The sequence below is a fragment of the Pipistrellus kuhlii genome, unplaced genomic scaffold (genome assembly GCF_014108245.1).
Source record: "Pipistrellus kuhlii isolate mPipKuh1 unplaced genomic scaffold, mPipKuh1.p scaffold_m20_p_24, whole genome shotgun sequence".
Lineage (NCBI taxonomy): Eukaryota > Metazoa > Chordata > Mammalia > Chiroptera > Vespertilionidae > Pipistrellus > Pipistrellus kuhlii.
The window spans coordinates 2008449-2034724 of NW_023425523.1; the positions used below are offsets into that span (position 1 = coordinate 2008449).

Sequence of the window (26276 nt, forward strand, 5' to 3'; positions counted from 1 at the left end):
TGTTCAGCGCTGGCTGCCCCCTCTGCCTCAGACGTCAGCACAGAGACCCCCGGGCTTCTCCCCTTAGTTACCGTCACCTCCAGGGACACGGCCAAGCCTGTGGGCTGCTGCCCGCCCGCCCGCCCGCCCGCCGTGCTCCTGGCCTGGTGCTCACAGCCGTTTGGTGTGGAAGTGTACACTAAACACACACATAGAATACTGTGCAGCCATTTAGATGTAGGATAATGCAGACGTGTTTATTGGCAGCTAGTTACCCATAACATGTTAAATTTTTAAAAATTACAAAATAGTACAGTATGACCTCATTTTTGTAAAAAGGTTGCTATGTATACAGGTACACGGATCAACAACGTGTTCATAGTGGTAGGATTATGGATGCTCTCTTTTCCTAGCAGCTCTTCATGTTCTCTGAATTTAAAATATAACCACATCCAGTTGATTCATTAATTTATTTTATTATAGATTGGTTTTTAGAGAGGAAGGGGGAAAGAGGGGGAAACACCGATTTGTTCCACTGCCTGATGTATCCACTGGCTGCTCTGACATGTGTCCTGACCGGGAACTGAGCCCACAACCTTGGTGCCTGGAGACACGCTCCACACAGCCGAGCTGCCTGGCGGGCCATCTACTGTTTCCGATTTAAACGTTACTTCCATCTTTAACGTGTCCAATCAAGCACATGTTAAAGCAAGTTTTTCCAACAGGTAACTCACTTGAGGTTTTTTAGACATTTGAAACAACTGAATTTCTGAATCAAATCAGAATGTCGTATTGTATTCTCCTTGATGCCTCTACCCAGATGATATCTTCGTGTCTATATGAAATTTGTTATTTTATTTTAAAGCCCGTAATTACCCATTTGACTCCTCTCTCTCACTCTTTTCCTAAATATTTTTTATTTCAAAGAGGAAGGAGAGGGAGAGATAAAAATATAAATGATGAGAGAGAATCATCCATCGGCTGCCTCCTGTATGCCCTACACTGGGACGGCAACCCGGGCAGGTATCCTGACTCGGATCGAACCGTGACCTCCAGGTTCATAGGTCGACACTCAACCACTGAGCCACACCAGTCAGACGGCTCTCTCTTTTTTATTCGTTACAAAACTGTAACTGGACATTAAGATCCACTTATAATCCCCCTTTAAAAGATACTAATTTACATAAATAAGGCATTGCAATGACCTCTGCACAGTAACATACTCCTGGGTATCTTAGATCCGAAGGATAATTGCACTTAGTTTATACAGCAACGGCATTGCTGTGGGGAAACAGAAGGTATTTTATCCAGTCCTTTCCCACCTTAGTGTAATCAAAACGCTCACTGAGTCAGTTTCCGAGAAAGAGGAACAGGGCAAACACTGTCTATGGCTACAGTCTTCTGGGGATACGGGTTGTGTTGTTCTTGGCAGTTTCAGTCCATTTCCATTGACACAGCGACCTCAGCACCAGAGAGAACTACCACCATGCCTACATGTGACTACAGCCGCTCCGGTCCGGAGAGGGGTCGGAGGGGCAGGCGTGGCCTCACACCCACCCCGCAGGCCGGAGCCGGGCCTGTCGGGCGGCGCTCGGCTCCTGGGGGCTCAGCGGCCCGCACACCGCCTCACTTCAGGTCCAGGAGCATGGCCGCCGGGTTTTCCAAGTAGGACTTCCACAGGTTGGAGAAGCGCGACATGGTGGCGCCGTCGATGACCCTGTGGTCGGCCGACCAGCTCACCTTCATGATGTGCGCCTTGTACACGTCTCCCTTCTGGCTGAACCGGGGCAGGGGCTGGGGAGCAGGAGAGGAGTCAGGGCGGGGCGGGAGCCGGAGAGGCTGGCACGTGCCTCCCCAGGCCTCCGGGAAACGCCGCGCTGCCCCCGCCCCGCGGAGGACGAACCCCCCCTCCGGGTCTCAGCACGCCCCCCCCCCCCTCCCCCCGCAGCTGCCCGGCACTCCCTCTGCAGAGGAATGTCATCTCAGACTTCGGCCACGGAACGCGCTCTCCGAGCACCTGCTCCGCCCCAGGCCCCCCAGACTCTGGGGCTGAAGCGTGAACAGAACCAACAGCCCTTCCCGCTGGGAGCGCGCATTGTAATGGGGCGACAGGAGGAACAGGGAGACAGCGCACAGCGCGCAGCGCCAGCACAGAGCAGCTGGCAGGGGACAGCATGCAGGGAGCAGGGGGAGGGGCTTCTTTTTGGACAGGGTAGCTCCGTAGTTAGAGCATCGGCCTGTGGACTGAGGGGTCGGTCCCAGGTTCGATTCCTGCTCAGGGCACAGGCCTGGACTGCGGGCTCCATCCCCAGTGGGGGGCGTGCAGGAGGCAGCCGACCCATGATTCTCTCTCATCATCCATGTTTCCGTCTCTCTCCCCCTCTCCCTCCCTCCCTGAAATCAGTAATAGTAAAAAAGGCTCCTCTTGCTTGCTCGCACCCTCCGACCCGCTCACCCGCTGCCCGGCTCCCTCACAAACGCACCTTAATGGCCCCCAGAGCCCCGATGGCGACCTCGGGCGGCAGGATCACGGCTCTGGCGTAGGTGCCGCCGATCTGCAAGCCAAACAGCGAGACAGCGGACACGTTAGCGTGAGGAGAGGCGGCGGGGCTGTGCTGAGCGGGCGGTCGGCGGGGACTCACGGAGCCGATGTTGGAGAGGGTGAAGGTGCCCCCGGTGAGGTCGGCGGTGCTGAGCTGCCCCAGGGAGCCCAGCTTCTGCAGGCGGTTCAACTCGGCCGCGATGTCCACCACCGAGCGCGCCTGGACGCTCTTCACGTTGGGGACGATGAGCCCCTGCTGGGTGTCCATGGCCACCCCGATGTTATGAGACGCCTAAAACAACAACAACAACGATAGGAGAGGACCCCCTCCCCTGCCCTGTAACAGCGGCCAAACATCTCTCACCAGAATGGGGCTTAAAAGAAATGATTTTTAAAGAATTTCAAGACATTTTCTGAAAAAGAGACTTTTTCTGTCGGTGGAATATACATTGTCAGTGGAGACGTAAGCTGACACGGGCTTTCTGGAGAACACTGAACAACAATACGTGCCAACGGCTGTAACAGCCTGTCACCGCGAGAGACAGGAGCTTGGAGAGACAGGGATGTGAGGTCAGACTGTCCAGAAACGTGAGACACTGAGAACGATCCCAATGTTGACAATAGGTCACTGGCTAAATAAATGATGAAATAATTTATTTACTGACAGGTAATGATGTCAATAACAAATTAAAAGCAAAGGTTTTTATAAAAAGTTAAATAGGCAGTAAGCAGTATGTGTAATTCTATATATATGATATAGATGTATATTTAATGTATATATAGATATATTTAAAATATGTAAAAATAAAATTCTGGAAGGATGCACATCTCAACAGACACAGGTGAGTTATCCTGCGATCACGGATCGGGGATAAACATCCTTATTTCCTTCCTCAATCAGGAAATGGCACTGGTCGCTGGGAAGGCTCAAGACACAACCCCTCCGAACAGCCACGCTCACTTCCTGCTTGTACATGTCTGTGAGACATACAGGCAAGAATTAGCATCCCCAAGAGCTGTCTTCACCAACTCCCAGCAGAAGAGTTCACTCAAATGGAATTCAAACTCTCCTTTCTTGTCTCATTTAAATCATGCTTGTTTTAAAAACTGCAGATGTTCTGTCTTGAGAGGTTACTCTGAGAGAAGGGTTGCTGGGATGGGCAGTATGACCCATTGCCTCGTGCTGTGTATTTCCATTATTTGAGCCAAAACCCAAAAAGGCTTAAAAATGCCGAGCTGACCCGTAACATTAACCAGCAAACCCGCCACCACCACCACCAATTAGGCTCGGCTTCCTGCTTCCTTCCTCCCTCCCTGGGATTCTAGTCTAAAAAGGGTCGCGTCTGCGGGACCCCAGACGCCTCACTGACAAGCACACCTGCCCCGCGTTCTGTGCGGCCGAGCAGCCTCACACACACAGCCGACCTTGTAGGTGACCTTCTGGCAGCTCTCGTCCACCGAGGCGTTGAGGATGGGGAACTGCAGCAATCCCAGGGAAGCGGCCTGGCAGCAGAGAGGGGGGTCAGCACTCGGACCTCAGGGAGGGTGTGTGTGTGGGGGGAGCGGGCACCTGCTTATGCCGCGTTCCACTGCAACTCCCCATCAGCTTAATCCGGGCAGGTGACCAGGTGGCTGCCCAGCAAGGGGAACAGGGTCACCTGTTGACTTAAGAATCAAAGGGAAAGCAGCCAAGTAGCTGGTAAACATCAAGATTTTATCCCGCCCCCAAAATGTTTAATTTAAAAAGATTTTTCAAAATAACTACAGGGTGGGACAAAAGTAGGTTTGCAGTGGTTTGTATGGAGATAATACAATAAATAACCAACAATAAACAGTAGACCGTGTTTGGTAAAAGGCGAAAGATTTATGCAATCTGAAGAAAACCAGAGGATTAGTAGACCGTGTTTGGGCACTCACTCTGCAAGCCTGCTTTCGCCCCACCTTACTCATGGGCTGCCCAGGCCCCAAAATGCCTCCATTCTAAGGGGCTGCCTCACCCTGGGAGTCCCGGGGAGCGAACCCGTGGTCCCCAGGCAGGAAGCCGTGTCCGGTGGGAGAAGGCAGAGCCAAGGGTCTCCGGGCCGGCCCTCTGCGGCTCCGTCCCGTCCTGGGCCGGGGAGGGCAGAGCCGGTGGGCGGTACTCGAGGGCGCGTCCCCGGATGGGTCACGTTCACATCTTCCCATCCGTCCCCTTCTCCCGGATTTCTCTCCTTTCCTCTCTCACTACCACCCCTCCCCCCCCTCTACCCCCCCCCCGCCCGGCTCAGGCTTCCCTCACCGCCCACACCGTCTTTCCGGCGGCGTTTCTGCCATGGGGACCTTCCAGGCTCACGTCGCATGTGGCGCCATGCCTTGTGTTAAAGCTTAAAATAGGAAAATGAAGGTGCTCAGGAGTGTCCTCAGAAAGAACCCTTCGCCCTGGCCCTCCCAGGCCCCTGAGACTGTTATATGCATTGTTGTTACTTTGACCAAAAAAAAAAAAATCACGTTCTGAGCTGGAGGGCTGAGGAAAGGATTATGAAGCACTCGCTAACTGCCTCCTTCATCTTTATGTAAGATTTGTCACCAACGGTTAAAGTATCACACATAAGTACAGTGTTTTGAGTATGATCCAAATTTTGTAAAACAAACACACAAAAAACAAGGTGTGTGTATCCACGGGGAGAGGTCATTTTTGCCCCTGTAAATACTTTGTAAGGTTTCCCAATGTTCTAAAACGTATATAGGCAGGAAAAAATGTTACTCTAAAACAGCCGAAACCGGTTTGGCTCAGTGGGAGAGCGTCGGTCTGCAGACTGAAAGGTCCCAGGTTCAATTCCGGTCAAGGGCATGTACCTTGGTTATAGGCACATCCCTAGTAGGGGTTGTGCGGGAGGCAGCTGATTGATGTTTCTCTCTCATCGATGTTTCTAACTTTCTATCCCTCTCCCTTCCTCTCTGTTAAAAAAAATCAATAAAATATATTTTTTTAAAAAGTTACTTTAAAACAGATAAAGCCTGCTGAGACTTAGGCCCAAAATGAAGGGCAGGTTTTCATTCAGACTGGACACTGAGGAACAGAACAAGGCTTCACACAGCGACAGGCCAGCCTCTCCGGCTCCAGAGGCCGCCCTTCCAGGTGACACGGTGAGAAATGTCGTTAACACGCGGACTGTCTGGAAAAGAGCCCTGCAATGCCACCCCCGCTGCAGGGAGCGGACTCACCTTTATGAAGAAGGGCATGAAGGAGAGCTTAATCCCCCGAGCAGCAGCAACGGGCTTCAGTTCCTCTCGCAGCCTCACCAGCGCGGTGAGGTCAACCTCGTCGCAGTACCCGAAGTGCGGGATCTTCAGGGCCGCCGTCATGGTCTTGACCATGGCCTTCTGAAAGCCTGGAAGACAGTGCGTGTTCAATTCTCAGATCCTTCAACCCGTCTCCCTTGAACCTAAAATAGAAGGTGCACGTTGTTTCCTCTCAGCTACACGCCTCCCCACGCCACCGCGGAACTCGAAAGCCACGAGTGTCAGTGCTGGAGCCCCCAGGGCCAAGCTCAATGGCACAACAGGTGGGCGCGCTCCAGGCCGCGTGCCGACAGCTCTGCAGGCTGCCGGCCAGGACCCACCAGGGCGTTCCTGCTCTATCCCTCCTCAGGAAGTCATCCTCCCCCGCGTTCATAAACAAGTCAGACACAGCTGCTTTGAGAGCTAACAAAAAACAACGAATATTTAAGATACTCGGAGGCTTCAAACGGAACAGTTACTCACGGACACATTCCTATTCCAAGAAACTGGCTGACACAGAAATTAACAGTGTAAATTGGGAAAACAGTTATTTCATCATTAAAAAAGAAATCATATGCTGAACTTGAGCTTTCCCTTCAGTAAGAATTACAAACACCATGTTATTTAAAGAAAGAAAGAAAATTAAAAACAAATCAAACGCCTGTTAGATGCAGGGACCTACGGAGACAGCTTCGTCTCGTTACTGTCACCTGTTATGGGCTCCGTCCGGTCCTGGCCTGGGACCACCACAGGCTTTGCTACTGGGGCGGGGAGAGGCGTGTCTTTTGGTTTCGGTGGAGGCGGCATGATTTCGGCTTTGGGGGAAGGAGGTAATATCGCTCCCGTCTGCTTCTCCAGAAAGCTGAGAATGTCTTCTTTGAGTATTCTGCCATCTTTTCCTGAGCCAACAACTTCACTCAGCTTAATCTAAAAGAGGATACACGTACTGTGAAGAATAAAACTCCCGAAAATAAACAAATCCATCAATAAGGTCCCTAAGTGGAATTTAATGCATTGTAGGTAAAAAAAAAAAAAAAAAAAAAAAAAAAGATACCCTGCCCAAAAAGTTGGCATAAGGTGCCGCCTCCATGATCTTAGCAGAGCGGCAAGACGCTCCCTCCTCCGTCCCCCGATACTGAGCACACTGAGCATCTGCCACGTGGTCACTGCGGCATCTACGCTGAGGAAATCCACTCCTACTGAGGAAAACTTACATTGTTAACCATCAGCTCTTCTCAAATTTCTTGCATGATTCTTAATTGTTTTTTTCCATTTTTAGAAGCCACAGAGAAGAACGGAGGTCACCTGATGCTCTTAATGACGCAGTGTTCCATATGATTACGTCTATGTTCTGTTATGCTAAATGGTCTTCACCTTTGGACACGTTTAATGGCAAATACACTGCCACGAAGGCTCTAGTCTAGACCATGACTTAGGTAGGTATTTCCCTGATTTGAACACGTGCTTTCTAATGTTTGGCTATAAAGTCCGGGAAGGAACCGCCCTGGGCTGGCTTCTGGAACAACGGTCGGATACCTGCTGATGGGACCTGAACCCTCAATGACTCTTCTCCTTCCGGAGTGTACACATTTGTCCTCCCCTGGAACCGAGCCGCTCCTCTCAAAGACAAACAGACAAAGCACTGCCCGTGGGCGCACTGGGAAGGCTCAGGCCCTGGAAGGAGGCAGAGCTGGGTCCCGATCCCCAGTCCAGCCCCCTCCTCGATCGCAGGCAACTTCATCAACCTGCCCTCCCACGTCTGCAAAATGGGGGAGTCCGCACCCTCTCCGGGCTCCTGTGGGGGTCAGTGGGCAGCGTCTGGCTCAGGTCTCCCATGACGAAGGCAGTCAGGGGAGCCCTGGAGACAGACTTCAAAATCCTGGCTCCTCCATAGCTCTGTGACCTTGGGCCAGTGTCCGGACCTCCTCCAATCTTATCTCAGAGCGGTGAAGATTACGTGGAGCACGGTACATTCTCACTGCCGCCTTCCCGGGAGGTTAGGCTCCAGGGACCGGTGACAGAGGAATACCACGCCAGCTCGACTCAGTTCTGGGGTTCTCCCCCCTCCCGGGATCAGGGCACACCCTGGAGACCACATCCTTGCCTGGCCCACTGCCCGCCTCTTCCCTCCCCTCTGCTCATGCCCAATAAAGGTGCTCACTCTTTCAATCAATCAATCATCACATGTCCCCAATCCTCGTCTCAATCTGCGCTCTTAGGGCACCTGACCTAAGACGCGAGCATTTCCAAGAGCTGCCTCAATGGCGGCCCTGGCGTTCCAGCTCTGAGACAGCGTAATGCCGTAAAAGCACGCCCCTCCGTCCCGGAAGTGACGGGGTCAGTGGCTCTCATTTCTCACGAGAGCCTTTCTGCAGCTGCCACCTTTCGGAAACGGACATTCTCGTGTTTCCTCCCACCCCCGTGAGCCGCCCACCGGACGCGGGCCAGCCCTGGGGCCAGCGCTGCGTCACGGTCACGCCGAGACGTACGTTGTTCTCCATGGCCAGGCGGCGCACGGCCGGCGTGGCCAGCGTCTTCTGGCCTTTGATCTCCTGGTGCGTGTGCTCGTCATGGGACACGGCGGGCGCCTCCACCACGTCCTCCTCGGAATCTGGTGACAAGGCAAATGTTTACCTTCAGGTGAGAAGATGTAAACAAACTCCACAATCGGAAGGCAAACTAGTTGGGCTACTTCAGAGAGGAGAAACGAGCAGTAGAGTGTGTGTGTGTGTGGGGGGGTGGGGGGGGGTACTGGTATCTGGGGGTACTTGGTCTCCTCTCCCAGCCTTCACCACGACTGCCGTCTGGTTCCGTGTCCGTGGCACACCGAGCCATCCATGTGCTCACCACACCTGTCAGCAGTGACCAGTGTCCTGAATCTCCATCGCTGCTTCTGTCACCACTGTGGCTTCCAGAAGCCTGGCCACCAGGGCACTGTCACTGTCCACACAGTTACGATGGCGACCGGTCAAAAGATAATCACAGGTCACCCAGGACCCTTTCTGTTTCCCTGACTGCCTGTGAGTTACCAAAAATGAACATCCCTTTTGATTGGCACCCAAGGGCACAAGGACAGTGGCGATCAATTGGCAAACGGGGATATGCACTTCAGTACCTTTTAAAGCTTCCGTTTCTATGTCGACGAGGGGCTTCCCCACATAGGCCGTGTCCTCGAGGTTGTAGTACAGCTTCCTAATGACCCCGTCGTAACGGCTGGTGATGGTGACAGACGCCTTGTCGCTCTGGACCTCACAGATGCTGTCGAACTGAGACACGGTGTCTCCCTCCTTCACGAACCTGCAGGAGACAGGTGTCAGACCCGCCCGCAACCCAGGACTGATTAGCCGGCCCCTCCACGCTTGGCCCTATCCACCCCGGCTGGCAGCTAGTCCCAGGGGGGCACCAAAGAATGTTCCAGAAAAGACCATCATGGGTTCCAGAACCTCTTTGGCGTGATCTCTAATACCAACTTTTTAAAAACCATTCATAGATCTGTGATGTGAAAATTTAATTAAACTTTCAGGTTTTCTGCTCCACCCACTCCTTGGGAAAAGTTCTAAAAAAGTATTTTAAATGTGTGTGTTTTTCCTTCTCATTGTTTTAAACTTCAAGGGGTGCCTCTTATTTCTAGAATTAGATAGAAAAATTGATGTCCCCAGCACATATCCTGTGTAATTTCATGAATTCTGGCTTGAGTTCTCTTCTAATTACTTCGCCTGTCCTCGTATATCGGTCCCTTTATCCCAAAACCATTGTAAGTGCACTTTACCAAACGGAACAGGAAGAAGACCAACCTCAAATGCTACATGTGATTCTGAGTCTAATATCACTCTTTTTAAAATTTTATTATTTTTTCTTTATTGATTAAGGTATTAATATGTGTCCTCATTCCCCTATAGTCCCCCTACACCCCTGCTTATGCCCACCCCCCACCCCCGTGTCTGCGCCCACTGGTTAGGCTGATATCTAACACCACTCTTGATGTATCTAGCACATTCCTGACGCTTTATATTAGTTCTTCACTAAAACACTACTGTTCAGTCATTCTTATGCCTTGCCTTTGTTCTAACCAGTTCTCAGTCCACATAACACACCACCCGTGACGGGGACATGAGGTGTGAGAGTGCCTCTGGGGTTCCGCTCCTCCGAGAAGCAGCAATGCGGACACGCGTCACCCCTCAGCAGTGACTGTCTCTTCTTTTAGCTGGAATGGGGGTGGGGGAGGCTGCGAACGTCTTTAAAAAGAGGAGGAAAGGATGCCGAGATGTCGCCCAGAGAAGATGCAGCGGTGCGAACTAGCTCGGCAGCATGCTGACGGCACCAGCTAGCCTGGCCCGCTGCTTTGAAAAAGCCCGGATGTGAGACAAGGTTCTCCCTTTAAACGGAGACTGCTTATTGTCACCCGATCATCCTCAGACGGACGTGCGAGTTTCTCAGGGACTTACCATTCTTTGACAGTTACTTCTCTAATGCCTTCTCCGATGTCTGAGAGTTTGAACTGAACAATCTGTCCCTGTTGACCTTCAAAGGGAAATGAGACATAATCTCCTTAAATATGTCACGTGTTGTTAAGAGATGCTTTTACACCTAAAACCAGAAAATATTCTCCAGCAGAGGCAGAAATTATTTCATTTTACGGATAAAAATTCCACAATTTTAACAGTGTAACCATCACTCATAGCCATCAAAGATTTAAATGAGTTAATCGAGGGCACCGACCCATGGGCACTGCCACGGAACTCCCGTGTCCCCGCGTCCAAACCAAAGTTCTGTGACGGGCTGGAGGGCTTCGCCAATGGCATGTTGGCACAACTGTAGTGAACAGACTGTAACACACACGTGTACTGAGACCCCCGCTTCAGCTTATGGAACTGTAATAACCGCCCACAGCCTGCTCTACCTCTCCTTGGCCTGGTAGTCGGCTTCACACTCTCACTCTTAGGGGCTAAGGTCAGGCAGACCCTGCACAGAAAACTCCATGGACATTCTATTTGCCCAAACTGGGTTCTGCAAACTTATCATTAAATCTGAGTCTTTTCCTTCCACGTTCCACTTTCTACCCCTCTTCAAAGATCTTTTCCCTCTTTATAACACTGGATGCCAAGCTTTATTGTAATTATTCCCAAGAAAGTCAGTATTTTTGGTTAGCAAATGGCTCCGAACTGATTTAAGAACACGCCTCTATTTTTAGACTGCTAATAGCTACAATTGCGTATAATATACACAAGCAAGCTGATTAGGAGCACATTTTTAGGAGGTAAGTTAGGAGGGAAGAAACGTGTCTTTGCTCAGGAGCCTCGTTTCCACTCCAGGAAGCAGGCCCTCGCACAGCCGGCTGCCCATGGAAACTGGAACCTTCCAGGAAAAGTTTGGTTCTAAGTATCAAAAGCCGTAAAAGGCCGGGACCTGTTTGGCTCAGTGGATAGATCATCGGCCTGCGGACTGAAAGGTCCCAGGTTCGATTCTGGGCAAGAGCATGTACCTTGGTTTCGGCACATCCCCAGTAGGGGGTGTGCAAGAGGCAGCTGATCGATGATTCTCTCTCATCTATGTTTCTAACTCTATATCCCTCTCTTCCTCTCTGTAAAAAATCAATAAAATATATTAAAAAAAAAAAAAAAAAAAAAAAAGCCGTAAAAGAATGCCCCCGGCTTTGAGCCAGAAACTAGTTTGAAGCCTTTTTTGCCCGAGGACAGAGAGGCACACACAGGCTGATGCTCAAGAACAGTTACCATGGAGACCGGGACCCAACCTGAGTGATGAAAACGAGACAGAAATGCACGATGACACCTCTGTGCAAAGCCATGTTATGCACGGAACATAAGGAGCGGCGCATGTGCAAGAGCATGGAACAGGCTCCTTACCAGGTTTCTAAAGAGACCGCCAGGAAGGAGAGGTTAGTGTCCTTGCAAATCTAACACTTAACGCCTCGAGTTCTTCAGAGAGGGCAGAAGACGGGGTGTGGGGTGTGTGTGTGTGTGTGTAAAACTGAGTGGTAAGAGCAGGGAACCTTGTGTTTAGGGGCACCTCTGGCTGGTTTCATCCCACCATCCACCAGGACAGATGAAGTCCTCCAAACACCAGCCCGGCAGGGAGGACACGGGCACACACTATCCTATCGAGCGATCAGGTCACATTTACCTGGACCGGGAGTCTGTCCACACTGACTGGACCGAGCGTCTGCCCACGCTGACCACTGCACGCAGAGGGGCCAGGTGATAAAGAAGAGATGGCCAGGACAGCCCATTCCTGACGCCGTGAAGACGCGCGTATCAAGGGAGAGTGTGTGAAAGGGGGGTGGGGGAGAGGTAGGGTGCAAAGATGATTTAAAAAAAAGAAAAGGATAAATGTGGGGAGAGCAAGGAGGGCCAGGCTAGGAATAAAAGGCCCACCTTAAAAAAACACCACTTGGGTTCGTCTGCAATGACCTAACGTGCTGAGTGAGACATCCTCTCGGCGGCGATGACGTCGCACTCACCTGCAGTGGTTCTCAGCGGCCGGTGCGGGTGGCTGGACTTGAAGGAGGGGGAGCCCAAGAAACACACATATTTGGGTTTCAGCGCGTGCACCACACTCCGTGTCTGACAGTGGCGCACACAGACCTAGCGGTGAGAAGACCAAAGGAAAAGGCTTACCTCTCCGAGCATAAACACAATGTCACGTCCGTTCTAACAGTGGGACGATCGTTACCGCTGCATAAACGGCGTGAAATTATCTGGGCCCAAATCAGAACGCCTGCGTCAAGCGGCAGGAAGAAGACGGGAGCCGGCGCCCCGGAAGCCGAGGCGGGCACGCTCTCAGGGGAGCGAGGCCGGGACCTCGCCAGGTGCTACGGGGACGGCTGGCTTCTTCTCCCCATTGCCTCCTGCTTCTCTTCCCCAAATCTCAGTCAGGCAACGCTCTCCGGGAACTCCAGTCCGGACGCCGGGACCTTCCCTAGGTGTGTTCCTGTGGCTGTAGGCCTTGTCTTATGCTGTGCGGTGCGGCTGGTCCAAGGCCCAGCTCTGTCTCTGTCTCTGTCCGTCCTCCCCACAGGCTGTCATTAACCTCTGTGCGGGCAGGGATGGTGTCGGTCTTATTTATATTTGCATCCTGGGTGCCTAGCACAAGACCTCCCCCCGAAAGGCTTTGTAGGGTTAGGGGTCGGCAGCTGCCGGAAGCGCTGGGGCAGAGGGGACGGGGGCAGGAGCGCTGTACTAATCAGAGGAAACACTATGACGACCGGACATTCACTGCCCAGTGCTAACCGCCGTGGGGAAGTGGGGGGCGGCGGGGCGGTGGTGTGGGGCGGAGCTGCATGGAAACAGGCTGGGGAGACACTGGTGCAGAGCCGGGAGGCAAGGGCACGCCCCAGGGCTGAGGCTGGAGCAGGTGTGTCCGGGCTTGGCCCCGGGGAAAGACCCGGGCGGCTATGCTTTGCTCCAAGGGCCTCTTCCTAGACCCTAAGTCCCTGGGGAGCGGGGTCGCGCCTGGCACCCAGTGGGTGCCCCTCAGTGCCCAACGGCTGCATCCCCAGTGCCTGTCACCCCGCCCCGCACCCAGATGCTGCTGCTCAGAGACAGGCCAGCCGGGCTTCGGGGTGCGGAGGGCGCGGAGGGCCGCCGGGCCCCGCCGGGCCCCGCCGGGTGCGGGGAGGGAGCGGGTCTCCACGCCCTCGGCCCCCACCTCCGGTGCCCTTCGCTCTGCGGGCGGCCCCCCGCCTCTCCATCACTGTGCCCGGGGCGCGTGGCCCTCGGAGGACACCCGCACACACCGCCCCGCCAAGGCCGCGGACCCCGCACTCCTTCCCGCCCCGCTCACCAGCCGCCCGGCTCGTTGGCTCCAGGTCCGCAGCACGCGCACTGCGGCCATCTTACTCCGGAAATACAGCGGCCCCGCGGCTGGGGGCGTGGCCTCTGCCAGGGCCACCTATCAGGACCCGGGAAACGCAACTCCCCCTGAGCGACCAATGAGGGCGGAGGAGCGGCCCACCGGACAGCCAATCAGACAGAGGGGCGGGGCCGGAGCGACGCCCACGGCGCGGCGGGGCGGGAGGGGATGCCAGGAGGCAAACAGCTGGGAGATGGGGATCCGGTGGGAGGAGGGCCGCCCAGGTTTCCTTTCGGGGGACAGGGTCGGACGGGTGCACCCCGGGTCATCTCTGTAGTCCATGCAGGGGGCAGGGGGAGGGCGGTGCCAAAGGAATGTGACTGGAGAAAGGGATGCGACTCAGACCTGAGGATGTGCAGGGAAATACCCCCCCGCCCCCACTCCACCCCACCCCCTGCCTTCAGCCCATTGCAACCGCCCGGGTTGCTTGGTGCCAGGCTCCGACCCACTGGCGGAGTCACGAGCCTGTACTGAACTACATCCCGACGACTGGAGCTCACTCCCAGCGAGCATGCCTGACCATCTGAACTGGCTGTTCCATATGCTTTCAGAGAAGGTGAACCAGGTTACCCTGATGTCTAAAATAAGCACGTAATCAACACGTTCTTTCCTTCTCTGCACGGGACGTTTATGTCGCAGACGTGCGAACCTGCTGCATTTGCCTCTTGGAGAGATGCCGAATTTAGAACCAGGAAAGAAAGATCGGGGCTTGCACAGACAAGTTTCCGGGATGACATTGGTCTGTTTTTACCTCTAACCCGGAACGAAAATCTGCAGAAATACGGATCCGAGACCGGTATGGCTCAGCGGTAGAGCGTCGGTCTGCGGACTGAAAGGTCCCAGGTTCGATTCACATCAAGTGCATGTACACTGGTTGCGGGCACATCCCCAGTGGGGGGTGTGCGAGAGGCAGCTGGTTGATGTTTCTCTCTCATTGACGTTTCTAGCTCTCTATCTCTCTCCCTTCTTCTCTGTAAAAAATCAATAAAATATATTTTAAAAATATAAATAAATAAATAAATAAGAGGCCCCGATCTTTAAAAAAAAGAAAGAAAAAGAAATACAAAGAGAACACTGTAAGTCTTCAATTTTGAAGATTAGTGGCTGTGAAACAAAATCTCAGGTATTACACAAATTAAATGTCTAATATTATCTAATCTCACCCTTTTTTTGCTTACTTGCCTTTCAGTGTATTTCCTTTCTCTCTCTCTCTCTTTCTCTCTCTCTCTCTCTCTCTCTCTCTCTCTCTCACACACACACACACACACACACACACATGCATGCACACACAGACTACTGTGAGCAACAAATCAGTCATTACCTATAAAAGAAAAATCTTAACAAAACGCTTTATAAGCAGTTAATATATTTGATAATACTACATGCAAGTGTTTACATAAAACACTTTGAAGTGAATTATTTCCCCCCCTTGGGTCCCTATACCACCTTCTCCTCTAATGTCCCTTTATCCCTGCCTTCTCCCAAGAAAATATCTAGTTTATTTCCTTTCTTTTATCCTCTCTTACCTCAATGGATTACTGCTTCCAAATTCAGTATTATGTTTTCTCACCTTTCTTTCCAAAAGCAGGAGACATGCCACCTACTCACTAGTCAATCCTTTCCCTTTCCCTCAAAAGAGACAAAAAACTGATTTCTCTTATTTTTTTAAACTAATAAACATGATTACGTCCCAGCAATTCCTCTCCTAGGTGTCTATCCAAGAGAAAGGAAAACATATGTCTACACAAAGGCTAGTACAACCATGATTGCAACACCCCAACTTTCCTTCAACAAGTGAATGGATAAACAAAATGTGGCACATCCATATCACGGGATAGTAGTCATCCTTAACAATGACAAAAATACAGACTCATGCTTTACCTACATGAAAATCACATTTAAAAATATATATATGTATAATTTTAGGCAGAGGGAGAGAGAAATGTGGATAGATGTGAGGAACATCGATTGGCTGCCCGCTGGGCGCCCCCTGCTGGGGATTTAGCGCTGCAGCCTGGGCCTGCGCCCTGCCGGGGAAGGAACCGGCACCAGCCACCTGGGAGCCTGGGAATGGTCCTCCTCTGGGGCCTGTGCCAGAGTCCCTCTAGGGCAGTGTCTCAGCTGCACTGGACATTCATACCAACGGGGGTCGGACTAGCATCCTGGTTCCAATGCTACCGCCCAAGGCAGGCCCCGGGAGTCTGCGTCTGGGTGACACAGGCGCTATGGGTTAGCCCAGATGTCGGCAACCTGCGGCTCCAGAGCTGCATGCGGCTCTTTGAAGCTTTATCACGGCTCCGACAACTGGCAAGCCCGTGTGAAAATGAAGGTAACGGCTTAGGGCCCTGATATGCTGACACTGTGCACTGAGGTTCAGGAGCAAAAATCCCATTAACCAGGTAAATTAAATATTTTAATGAGCTATTAATTTGCAAAAAATATATTTTACATTGTTAAGTGAAAAAGTCCTTTTTTTCCTTCAGATTGACAGCTAACTGCACAATCCAGTATATAGCATTAAGGTAAGAAACAATATATGCAGGGTTATATTTGTTTTAAATGTCGCAATGGTTTTGGGGCTCCCAGGTTTTTTTTCCTTCGGAAATGGGTCCAAGTGGCTCTTTATGTCTTAAAGGTTGCAGACCCCTGGGTTAGCCGATGCCATGTGACTGATAAGCTAAGAATGCATACCTGCAAGTGGGCTTGTTCAGACAATGGGGGTCCCTCATGGTCCTGGCTGGGGATTCCAGTCATGATCCCCAAGGACCACCAGGGAGCCGAGTCCGATGCAATAAACAAAAGAGCCATCTCCATGCTAGCATGGGCTATCCCACTCATGCCGGCAGCATGGCGGAAGAGAGAGAATTTCGCCCAGTCCAGGGGTTTTACTCAGGTCGGTGATATCACTGCCTCGGCTAACCCTGATTGGCCCCTCAGGACTAAATTCTAAAGACTGGGGACGGCCTGCAGGGTTGGTTCCCAGTCACACCCTGCTTGACATTGGGATGTGGCCCTATTTTGCCCATAATACAAAAGCAGAACTAAAGGTTATCTACAGTTTCTACCCCTGAAGCTACTGAGTCAGTGGGAGTCAATCGCCTGTAACTACCCTTTTGTTTAAGCAAGCAATCGAAGGTAGAAGTCAGATAGCAAGGTTAAAATTCAAACGGCAGTTTTTACCCAAGTATGAGTGCTACCATATTTCAGGTTCTATTACATATATCTTTTAAAAAATATATCTTTTTATTGATTTCAGAGAGGGAGAGGAGAAACACCAAGATAAAAGAGAATCATGGATCAGCTGCCTCCTGCATACCTCACACTGGGGATCAGGCCCACAACCTGGGCAGGTGCCCTTGACTAGAGTCGAACCCAGGACCCTTCAGTCCGTAGGCTGACGCTCAACCACTTAGCCATTTAACCACGATCGTGAAGAACTGCCGGGTTATTTTCCAAAGTGGCCGCAGCAGTGTGCGAGAGGAAAAGAAATGATAATAATACTCGATACCCAGGGACACGTATTTCAAGGGACAGGTTGCGGACGAGGCCCCAAAACCCGGGGGAGGAGGTGGGTGCGTGCAGGGCCCCGGGCCCGGAGGAGGAGATCGGGGCGTGCAGGGCCCCGGGACCGGGGAGAGGGAGGAGGACGGTGCGTGCAGGGCCCGGGACCGGAGGAGGAGGACGGTGCGTGCAGGGCCCGGGACCGGAAGGAGGAGGTCGGGGCGCGCAGGGTCCGGGGTCTCGCGTCCTCAGCCCTAAGAGGCTCCAGCTGCGGGCGCGGCGGGCAGCCCGGCTGGCCGCACAGGCCCGCGGCAGCTGGAGCGGCCGCCCCGGGGAGGAGGTTAGCATCCGCGGCGTCGCTGTCGGCGTCCCGGCAACGTCCCGGGGACGCACTTCCGGCGGCGCTGGGGCCCCGATTGGCTGGATCCGGCCGCGCAGGCGCACTGGCTTCGGGGCGGGGCTGAGCGGGTGGAGCCGGCGGACTTGGTCCCGGAGCTTCCGGTCCCGCCTCTCCGCCGGCCGCGGCCCCGGAGGACCAGCTTCGGAGCTGCGGGGCGGGGGCCGGCGTGTCCTCCTCGCCGCGCGCGGGTGGAGGCCGGGCCCGCAGGCGCCCTCCATGGCGGGGCCGCGGGCGGAGGTGGACGGCGGGCTCCTGGAGGGGGTGAGCGCGGGGCTCCTGGGAGGGGTGCGAGGGGTGGGATGTGGGGTGTCGGGGGAGCTTTGGGGTCTGACCATCTCTCTCGCAGGGCGGCCAGATCCTGAGGGTGTCCACGGCCCTGAGCTGCCTCCTGGGGCTCCCGCTGCGGGTGCAGAAGATCCGGGCCGGCCGCAGCACGCCCGGCCTGCGGTAACCGGGCCTGGGGGTGGGGCTGGGGGATGGCAGGGCCAAGGGGGTGCCGGCTGGGAGACTGGGGTGGGGGTGGGGGCGGGGCGGGCACAGGCCCTGAGGGCGCGCTGCGGAGCCTGGGCCTTGGGGGTGGCGTGGGGCTGGGGACGCAGGAGCCCGGCAGTGATGCTGAGCAGATCCGGGCAGCAGCACACACCCCGCACCCCCACCCCCCAGGGCGGGCTTCAGCCTGGGCCGTTAGCCGTGGCCTGGGTGGTTCCGTCTTGAAACCCTCCAGGGGCAAACTTAGAAAACAGGACCCAACCCCCCTCCCCTCTGACAGCTGTCATTGGGGGCGGGGCGGGGGGAGGAGGGGAGGACGGGAAGATTCGCTTGGGGTGATGGGCACCATGCCGGGTACAGATGGTGTTTTGTTGACTTGTGCCCTTGAAACCTGCATGACTTAACGAACCTACGTCACCCCGTTACATTCGTTTAAAAACCAATCAAAAAGAGAGGAAGGACACAGGGCCTGTTCCCTCTGGCTAGAGCTCTCTCTTTCCTAAGCCTCTTTACCAAAGCGTCATCTTTCAGAATGCTTCCCCTCCACTGGGGCAGCGGGAGCCAGAGGGACCCCCTTTACCCAGCACATGGTCAGATCAGAACCGGGAGGGGCCCCGAGCCGGTCCGGCCCGGCCCGCTTTCACTGAGGCCGCTGGGAAGCTGTGAACAGGACCGGGAGGAAGGCTGCGGGCGGGGAGGGGGAACACGCTGACCTCCTCCCTCCTGTCTGGAAGCCAGGCGCGCCCTCTGGAAGGTTCCGGGGATGCACCTGTGAGAGAGGGCCCAGGAGGAGGCCGGACCGATGCCTCTGTGAGCACTCTGTCTGTGGTCCATGGCGGGGGGGGGGCGGGGGGGTCAGCGCTCTCTCAGCCTCTTCCTTTACCCACAAGCCATTTGGAAATGATTACGAGGCAGCGAGGGAGATGGTGAAGACTCATTCCCTTTGCCAGGGTTTGCAGCCACCCCTTTGCCCTCGGGGACAGCCAGTTCCTAAGGTTGCATTGGGTACATTATTGCTTTGCTGGGGTGGCCGAAACAACATCCCACAGTTTATGTTCCCACAGTTCTGGAGGTGGAAGTTCAAGATCAAGGTGCCGGCAGGGTTGGTTTGCTGGAGGCCCACAGGGAAGGGCTCTGTCCCAGGCCTCTCTCCCTGGCTTGGAGATGACCACCCTCTTGAATCAGGGCCTTCCTTCACACCGCGCCGCCCCCTGGTGGTCAGCACACGTCATAGCGTGTGATCGAACTCCTGGACCTCACGGTCGAACTCCCGAGCAGACACTTTGCATACTAGCCTTTTATACATATAGATGGCCTGGCAGGATCCTTAAAATGATGCCTGCTAGCGAAGTCCATTGCTAGAGCCCCTGAGGACGCGCTGACCGCGGGAGGTGTCACAGCAGTGTCTGCGGGCAGGCCCGGCTGTTTTCCTGCCCTGCGGTTTTGGCACCAAGCTGGACACGCAGGGCAGCCCGAATGCTCGCGCTCTGATGCAGTATTTCGACCTGAAGGCCTCAGCACTTATCCGGACTGGAGATGATTCGGGACCTGTGCGCCGGGCAGCTGGAGGGGGCCGACATCGGCTCCACGGAGATCACGTTCACTCCCGGGAAGATCCAAGGGGGGAGCCACACGGCGGACACCAAGACGGCCGGGTGCGTGGCTCTCCCTCCCCCCGCGGCCAGGCTCTGGCGTTAGATCCGGGTTCCCACGCAGGTCCCACCCGCACCAGGCACCTGGCCGAGCCCTCCGAGTTTCCCTTCCTCACTTTCCTGTAAACCTCTTTACTGGTTAAGGTGTCACGTACGTATCCTGTTCCCCCACTCATGCCCTCGTTGTTACCTTCGAGGGGTTGAGACTCTGAGGTGTGGAATTGTTCCTTCGTCGCAGCGGTGGCTGCAGCTGGGATTTCCTCCCGTGTACAGTGTAGCACCCTTGTTTCCCTGCTTCTCATCAGTGGAAACCGCACGTGTGAACACCACGGTGCTCCTCTGCCTGGCGTGTCCGTCGTGCTTGCCTCACGCCGATGACAAGCCCCGTTCCGCTGCCTTTAGTCTGGGCACGAACTCGGTTTTCCTTCTCTCTCATCCCACCTACACTGTGTCTTTAAGACGGAGGGTTTCGTCATTCAGTCACCGGAATGGTTTTTACCTTCAGCCTCGAGGGCGTGCACCTGCCGGCCCAGCGCCGGCGATGGGTCAGGGTCCGGGTCACCTGCTGCCAGCTAAGCCCGCTCTGCCTTCCCCTCAGGAGCGTGTGCCTCTTGCTGCAGGTGTCTCTGCCCTGCGTCCTGTTCGCCGCCGCGCCCTCCGACCTGCGCCTGCGGGGCGGCACCAACGCCGAGATGGCCCCGCAGATCGACTACACGGCCATGGTGAGGGCCCCCGGGGCGGGCACCCCGCATGCCCGTCCCTCCCAGTGCCCGGAGCGGTTTGTGTGCATTCCCGCGTGTTTCTTCACGGCGGGCTTAAGCTCGCCTTACAGTTAGTGCTGTGGCCTAGGTGTGTTCCCGGTGAACCCCCTAAAAACCTCAAGTGTCACGATGATACGAATTCTCTTACTTATTATGCATTCAGCCCGGGTCTTAGGATTTGGAAGGGGAAAACTCAAAGCCATAGTGAAATGCCACGCTTGAACAGTGCTGCGAGGAGGTGGAGAGAGCCGAACCCCGTGCCCTGTCGGTGGGAACCCAATGTGGTACAGCCACCGTGGGAAGCAACATGGAGTTCCCACAAAGAATTAAAAATAAAATGACGGCCTGACCCAGTCATCCCACTTCTGGGATCTGTCCAAGGGGATTGATAAATGAAGATCTCCGAGAGAGGTTGTGTTCATATAGTACTATTTATAATAGCCAGAACGTGGAAGCAACCTCAATGTGGGTTACGTTAAAAAAAAGTGAGAAGGTGGAGGACGATCCTGTTCAGCAGAAACCCCCCGGTTCCTCCCGGTGCGTGCGAGGGAGCGGGCAGGAGGCGGCGGCCTCGGGCAAAGCGGGCGTCGGGGTCAAGGACCGTTTTTATTTTCATGACACAGACCGCGCAGCCCTGGCGCATTGGATGTTCACTTTGACTCTCAGCTCCATGCCCCTTTTCATTGGAAAACGAGCCAGCCTTCACAGCGGGTGCCACTGACCCTCGTTCCTGGCTCGTCTCCGTGCGGAGCACTCGTCGTGTCTGACAAATGCACTCGTGGAATCGGTGACTGTTGGTTGTTAAGGCAACAATGCTCTCATGTTCCAGGTTTTCAAGCCAATTGCTGAGAAGTTTGGTTTCACGTTCAGCTGTGACATTAAGATGAGGTAAGCGGCTTGCTTCGTGGCGGCCTGACCCCCCGCACGGCAATAGCGTTGGCGGGTTAGACGGAGAGGGCGGCGGCGGCGCCCCCCGGCTGGTTTCCCGCAGGAGGCGGCTGGGCGCTGTGTGCAGCAGCAGGGGCCTGGGCCCGGGATCCGCTCGTGTGCGGGCGGGCGGGGTTCAGCGGGATTCCGCTCTGAGGCAGCACAGACCTCATGGCGACGCGGCCGTCTAAGCGGCAGGCCCGGGGCCGGGGGGGGGGGGGGGGGGGGGGGTGGTGGTGGTGAAGGGGGGTGGGTGGGGGGGCTGTCGTTCCCACGTGGTGGCGGGGAAACGTGGAGCTTTCTGTGCGGCGCAGTCAGGGGGTGGGTGCGTGCCGCGCTGTTTTGACGGGCGGTCTAAGCGGCAGGCCCGGGGGTGGGGGGGGGGGGGGGGGGGGGGCTGTCGTTCCCAGGCGGTGGCGGGGAAACGTGGAGCTTTCTGGGCGGCGCAGTCGGGTGGTGAGTGCGTGCCGCGCTGTTTTCCAGGGGCTACTACCCAAAAGGGGGCGGCGAGGTGGTTGTCCGGGTGCCTCCCGTCAAACAGCTGACCCCCGTCACCCTCACCGAGCGCGGCGCCGTGACCAAGATCTCCGGGAGGGCCTTCGTGGCCGGCGCTCTGCCGTTCAAGGTGAGTCGTCCGTCTTTAAAAGGTGTTGTTGTTCTTTACTCTTTTCAGAAAGGAACGGAGAGGGCGAGAGAGAGAGAAGCATCAACGATGAGAGAGAGCCATTGATCTAAAGCAAGTCGCCCAGGTGTTCTTGGCAGTGTGTGATGTCCTGATAAGTATTCTAGCAACTAAACTTGGAAATTATTAGAATTAATTTTAAAAAATGTTTTGCCTTAAAAAGTTTTTTCCTTACAATTCCGTGCCCTCTACTCAGGCAAGTCAGGCCTTTCTGTAACGCACGTGAAGGTTGCTTGTCTCGAGGGTGTGAAGACAGTTGTCCCAGTCTGCATGAACGTGGTTCGCTCTGCGCCTCTGTTTCGCCCAATCAGGTGGCGAAGGAGATGGCGGCGGCGGCCGTGCGCTGCCTGCGGAAGGAGTTCCGGGACCTGTACCTGAACGTCCAGCCGGTCCAGGAGCCCCGGGACCGCGCCTTCGGCAACGGCAGCGGCATCATGTGCGGCTCCGGGCCCCCCCCCCCCCCCCCCCCCCCCGCCCCGCCCTGGGCTGATGGTCTCGCTGACACGGGAGATGGGAGGGCGGTTCGTGTGTAGCTTCTGTTGAGGTTTATAGTTTTAGGAAGATCGGTTTTAAAGGGCATTGACACCTGAAACAGCTGTGCAGTGAATGAAGACGGTCATTTTATTCCGGATTTTTTTCTGAGGATGGTTTGCCTTTATCGCATTGTCTGCATGCTGAACTTCACTGCTGACACTCATCAGAAGTTGGCCTTTGAGGCTGATTTGAGAGAAATACTTCCGGTTGCTTCCCTGTACCTCTGTGTGAAGTCAGTTTACAAACGAGTATTAGATATGGCCAAGATATTTTAGAAAAGAAATAGAGCCCTAGCTGGTTGGCTCAGTGGATAGAGCGTCGGCCTGCGGACTGAGAGGTCCCGGGCTCGATTCTGGTCAAGGGCACGTACCTTGGGTGCAGGCTCCTCCCCGGCCTGGGCCCCTCCCTGGCCGAGCCCTGGTCGGGGAGCGTGCAGGAAGCAGCCAGTCGATGTGTTTCTCTCACATCGATGTTTCTCTCTGTCTTTCCCTCTCTCTAAAAAAGCAATGGACAAATACCCTCCTGTGAGGATTTAAAAAAAAGAAAGAATTAGAAATATAACTACTCTATTGAGCTAATAGGAGTTAGTGATTCGAGTGTCATAAAAATGCTTGTTTGAGGTGTAAAAGTCTCTTTTGTGGGTATTTAAATGTTAAGAGTTCCCGTTAAAGGGGTCAGAGTAAGTGCGTGTCCAGAATGGTAACACTGTCTGAACCTAAAACAAGGCCGAGCATCTCTGTGCAGAGACCTTCCCGTCTAAGATCTCCCTCCACCGCTTACGGCACAGCGTGGCTTCCCGGGGGGCTCTCCCCACGGGGGCGGGTGGGCCTCGCGGGTGAGGGGCCCCGCGCCTCCCTGAGGATGGAGAGCGCCAGGCACGCCGTTCTCCGCGTGGAGAGCTCACGTTCGCCGCGGCCCAGCCAGACGATGCTCCCCGCCGGCCAGCGGGCCTGTGCACCGGTGGCGAGTGCGGCTGGGGTGTGGGGGGCTCAGGCACTCACCCTTCTCTCTTCTCTGCAGCATTGTTGCTGAGACGTCCACGGGCTGCCTGCTGGCGGGGTCGGCGCTGGGCAAACGAGGTACGGACGGAGGGGTCCCCGGTGCCCAGCGCCGGTTAAACTCTACCTCTCTGTCGGGAGGAGTGATGGGTGTCAGGCTGAGAAGGAGCCGGTTGGCTGGTTCTGTTTAGAGTCCATCGCATTTGCAGTCTTTCCCCGGCTTTACGCCTTGAGAGGTTTCACACCCAGAGAAGAGCTGCAGGGCTGGTGAGGGCCCCTACCCCATTCTCACTGGCCCACCGTCCTGAGCATCGAGCTGCAGGATCGCTGAAGGCGGCAGCATCACAGCACCGTCCTTACGCCCGAGAACGTGTCTGCCGCCCACAGACACGCCCAGCATCCTCCGAAGCCTCTCGGTGCAAAGTGGGGTTTTCAAAAATACATTTTTATTGATGTCAGAGAGGAAGGGAGAGAGAGAGAGAGAGAGAGAGAGAGAGAGAGAGAGAGAGAGAAAGATCAATGATGAGAGAATCATTGATCAGCTGCCTCCTGCACGCACCCCACTGGGTATCTAGCCTGCAACCTGACCCAATTATTGAACTGTGACCTCCTGGTTCATAGGTCAGCGCTTAACCACGGAGCCACTCAGGCTGGGGGGGGGGGGGGGGTGTTCTTTTTTCTTATTTTTTTAAGCACAGACAGCGTTTGGTCATCATGTCTGTTGAGTTTCTTTTTACTACAGAATAGTCTCTTCTTTTCCCCCTCCTCTTGTGATGTGGACATTTTAGAAAGTCCAGACCATTTTCTCCTAAGATGTCCCACCCTTTGGGTCTGCTTGACCGTCTCTCGTGCTGAGACAGTCTGACACCCAGTGCTCAGGAGGTCGCACACACGGGAAGCACCTGTCCTGAAAGCCGCCCTAACGCGCTGAGGCCCGGAAAATGTCGCATCCGTGCGGGCGGGCGGGGTCTCCAAAGCCACGTTCCTGCCTCCGGGCTAACGCAGTTTCTCGCCGTGCCCTCTAGGTGTCAGCGCGGACAAGGTTGGCATCGACGCGGCCGAGATGCTGCTGGCGAACCTGCGGCAGGGCGGGGCGGTGGACGAGTACCTGCAGGACCAGGTGACCGCTCCGGGGACACGCCCGGGGCCTGTGGGGTTTGGACGCTTGGCAGCTGCGCCGAGTGCACATTTTAATGCTGACCTCCAGGCCCCGAGGGCGTGGCCTGGTTGCATGAGTCGTTAAAGTATTAGCCAGTGTGTGAGCTGTTTCTCCTTTCTTCCTTTTCCAAAAGCTGATCATTTTCATGGCCCTGGCCAACGGCGTCTCCAGGATAAAAACGGGACCCGTGACCCTCCACACGCAGACGGCCATCCATTTTGCCGAACAGCTAGCAAAGGTGAGCATCCCGTCAGAAGCAGCAACTGCTTTTTATTAGAGCCGATGTGGGGTCAGATTTTAAGAAACAGAAACCTAGTTGTCTATAAATTCTACATTATTTTATAAAGCTACATGATAAAGACTGTAGTAAAGAGGACATGGGCTGCATGTTCCTGAAAAAGGCAGAAAACAAAGCTGTGTGCATTAACCTTAAAAAAAGCAGAGAACCAACTGTAAGAGAGGAGAAAAATACGTAAATGCTTCATTTTTTAAAAAGTTATGAAATTAAAAGGTGTTTGATGTGAACCGCCCATTAGTTAGGCTTATGGTGTTTCTTCTCACCCACGCACTGAGCCCTCCCTGGTTTCAGGCCAAGTTCACGGTGAAGAAGTCCGAGGAGGAAGGAGACGCCTCCAGAGACGCCTACATCATCGAGTGCCAGGGGATCGCCATGACGAACCCCCACCTGTAGGGGCTCCGCCTGGGGAAGCACCTGTGTCACACCCTGTGTCACCCACCCCGAGGGACGCCGCCCGGGGCCCTGAGAAAGGACCCCCGTACGCTCCAGGCCGGGTGCGGAGTGTCTGGACCTGCGGGGACCGCGCCGTCAGTCCGTCTGACCGTGTGTCCGGGGCATGTGGGCCGGAGCTGTCCACAGGCAGGTGTCTGACCGCTGGGACCGGGGGAGTGTGGTATAAAGTGTTCTGTTCTCCGAGCCACGTGCTTGTCTTTCTTACGTGATGAGTGAAGTCGGGGTGTTGGGCAGCTGGGACACCTGCGGGGTCTGACCGCTCCCCACTCACGCCCTTGTTGTGCCATCGACTCCGTGAGCCTCTCATCCTAACCACGCACCCGCTCCCTCGCCGGCCCGGTGACATGCCGGCTGGTGATGACCTGTGTGCTGTGACCCCGAACAAGGAGAAGTGCGGGACATGCCCGGCTGTCCTTGTCCCGCTCGCAGGACGCGCTGGCCGCGGGTCAGACCTGGCGTGCCTCTCTCCGCACGGCCTCTCAGCCTCGCCGCGCCCACACTGCTTGTCTTTCTTACGTGATGAGTGAAGTCGGGGTGTTGGGCAGCCAGGACACCTGCGGGGTCTGACCGCTCCCCGCTCACACCCTCTCCTAACCACGCACCCGCTCCCTCGCCGGCCCGGTGACATGCCGGCTGGTGATGACCTGTGTGCTGTGACCCCGGCTGCTCCCACACTGCGTTCCCCCTGCCCCGTGGGCACCGGTTTGGACCTGAGCTAAAGGGCTGACTGTGCTCTGCGAAGGGATGCGTTAAAACTCGGTTCTGTCCAGG

At 55.0% G+C, this 26276-nt stretch overlaps 2 protein-coding genes across 4 annotated transcripts; one reads left to right on the forward strand and one right to left on the reverse strand.

The window, feature by feature from the left end:
- Positions 1-220: 220 nt before the first annotated feature.
- DBT (dihydrolipoamide branched chain transacylase E2) lies at positions 221-13722 on the reverse strand. 2 transcript variants are annotated; one of them, XM_036453305.2, is made up of 11 exons: positions 13583-13722; positions 12261-12384; positions 10228-10303; positions 8898-9079; positions 8272-8393; positions 6493-6709; positions 5726-5892; positions 3947-4024; positions 2622-2813; positions 2463-2534; positions 221-1773 (listed from the first exon to the last, which is right to left on the reverse strand). In XM_036453305.2, exons 1-11 carry the CDS (start codon positions 13631-13633, stop codon positions 1606-1608), a joined length of 1449 nt encoding a protein of 482 aa, XP_036309198.1. In that variant the 5' UTR covers positions 13634-13722; the 3' UTR covers positions 221-1605. The 2 variants fall into 2 exon arrangements, with proteins under 2 accessions (XP_036309198.1, XP_045442792.1); XM_045586836.1 differs by lacking the exon at positions 3947-4024.
- Positions 13723-17604: 3882 nt separating this feature from the next.
- On the forward strand, positions 17605-25688 carry RTCA (RNA 3'-terminal phosphate cyclase). Of its 2 annotated transcripts, XM_036453309.2 has the most exons (11): positions 17605-17813; positions 17899-17999; positions 19553-19696; positions 20292-20415; positions 21284-21342; positions 21865-22006; positions 22375-22499; positions 23618-23676; positions 24621-24715; positions 24888-24992; positions 25344-25688. In XM_036453309.2, exons 1-11 carry the CDS (start codon positions 17769-17771, stop codon positions 25443-25445), a joined length of 1101 nt encoding a protein of 366 aa, XP_036309202.1. In that variant the 5' UTR covers positions 17605-17768; the 3' UTR covers positions 25446-25688. The 2 variants fall into 2 exon arrangements, with proteins under 2 accessions (XP_036309202.1, XP_036309203.1); XM_036453310.2 differs by lacking the exons at positions 17605-17813; positions 17899-17999 and having other exon boundaries at positions 19517-19696; positions 20314-20415.
- Positions 25689-26276: the final 588 nt, after the last annotated feature.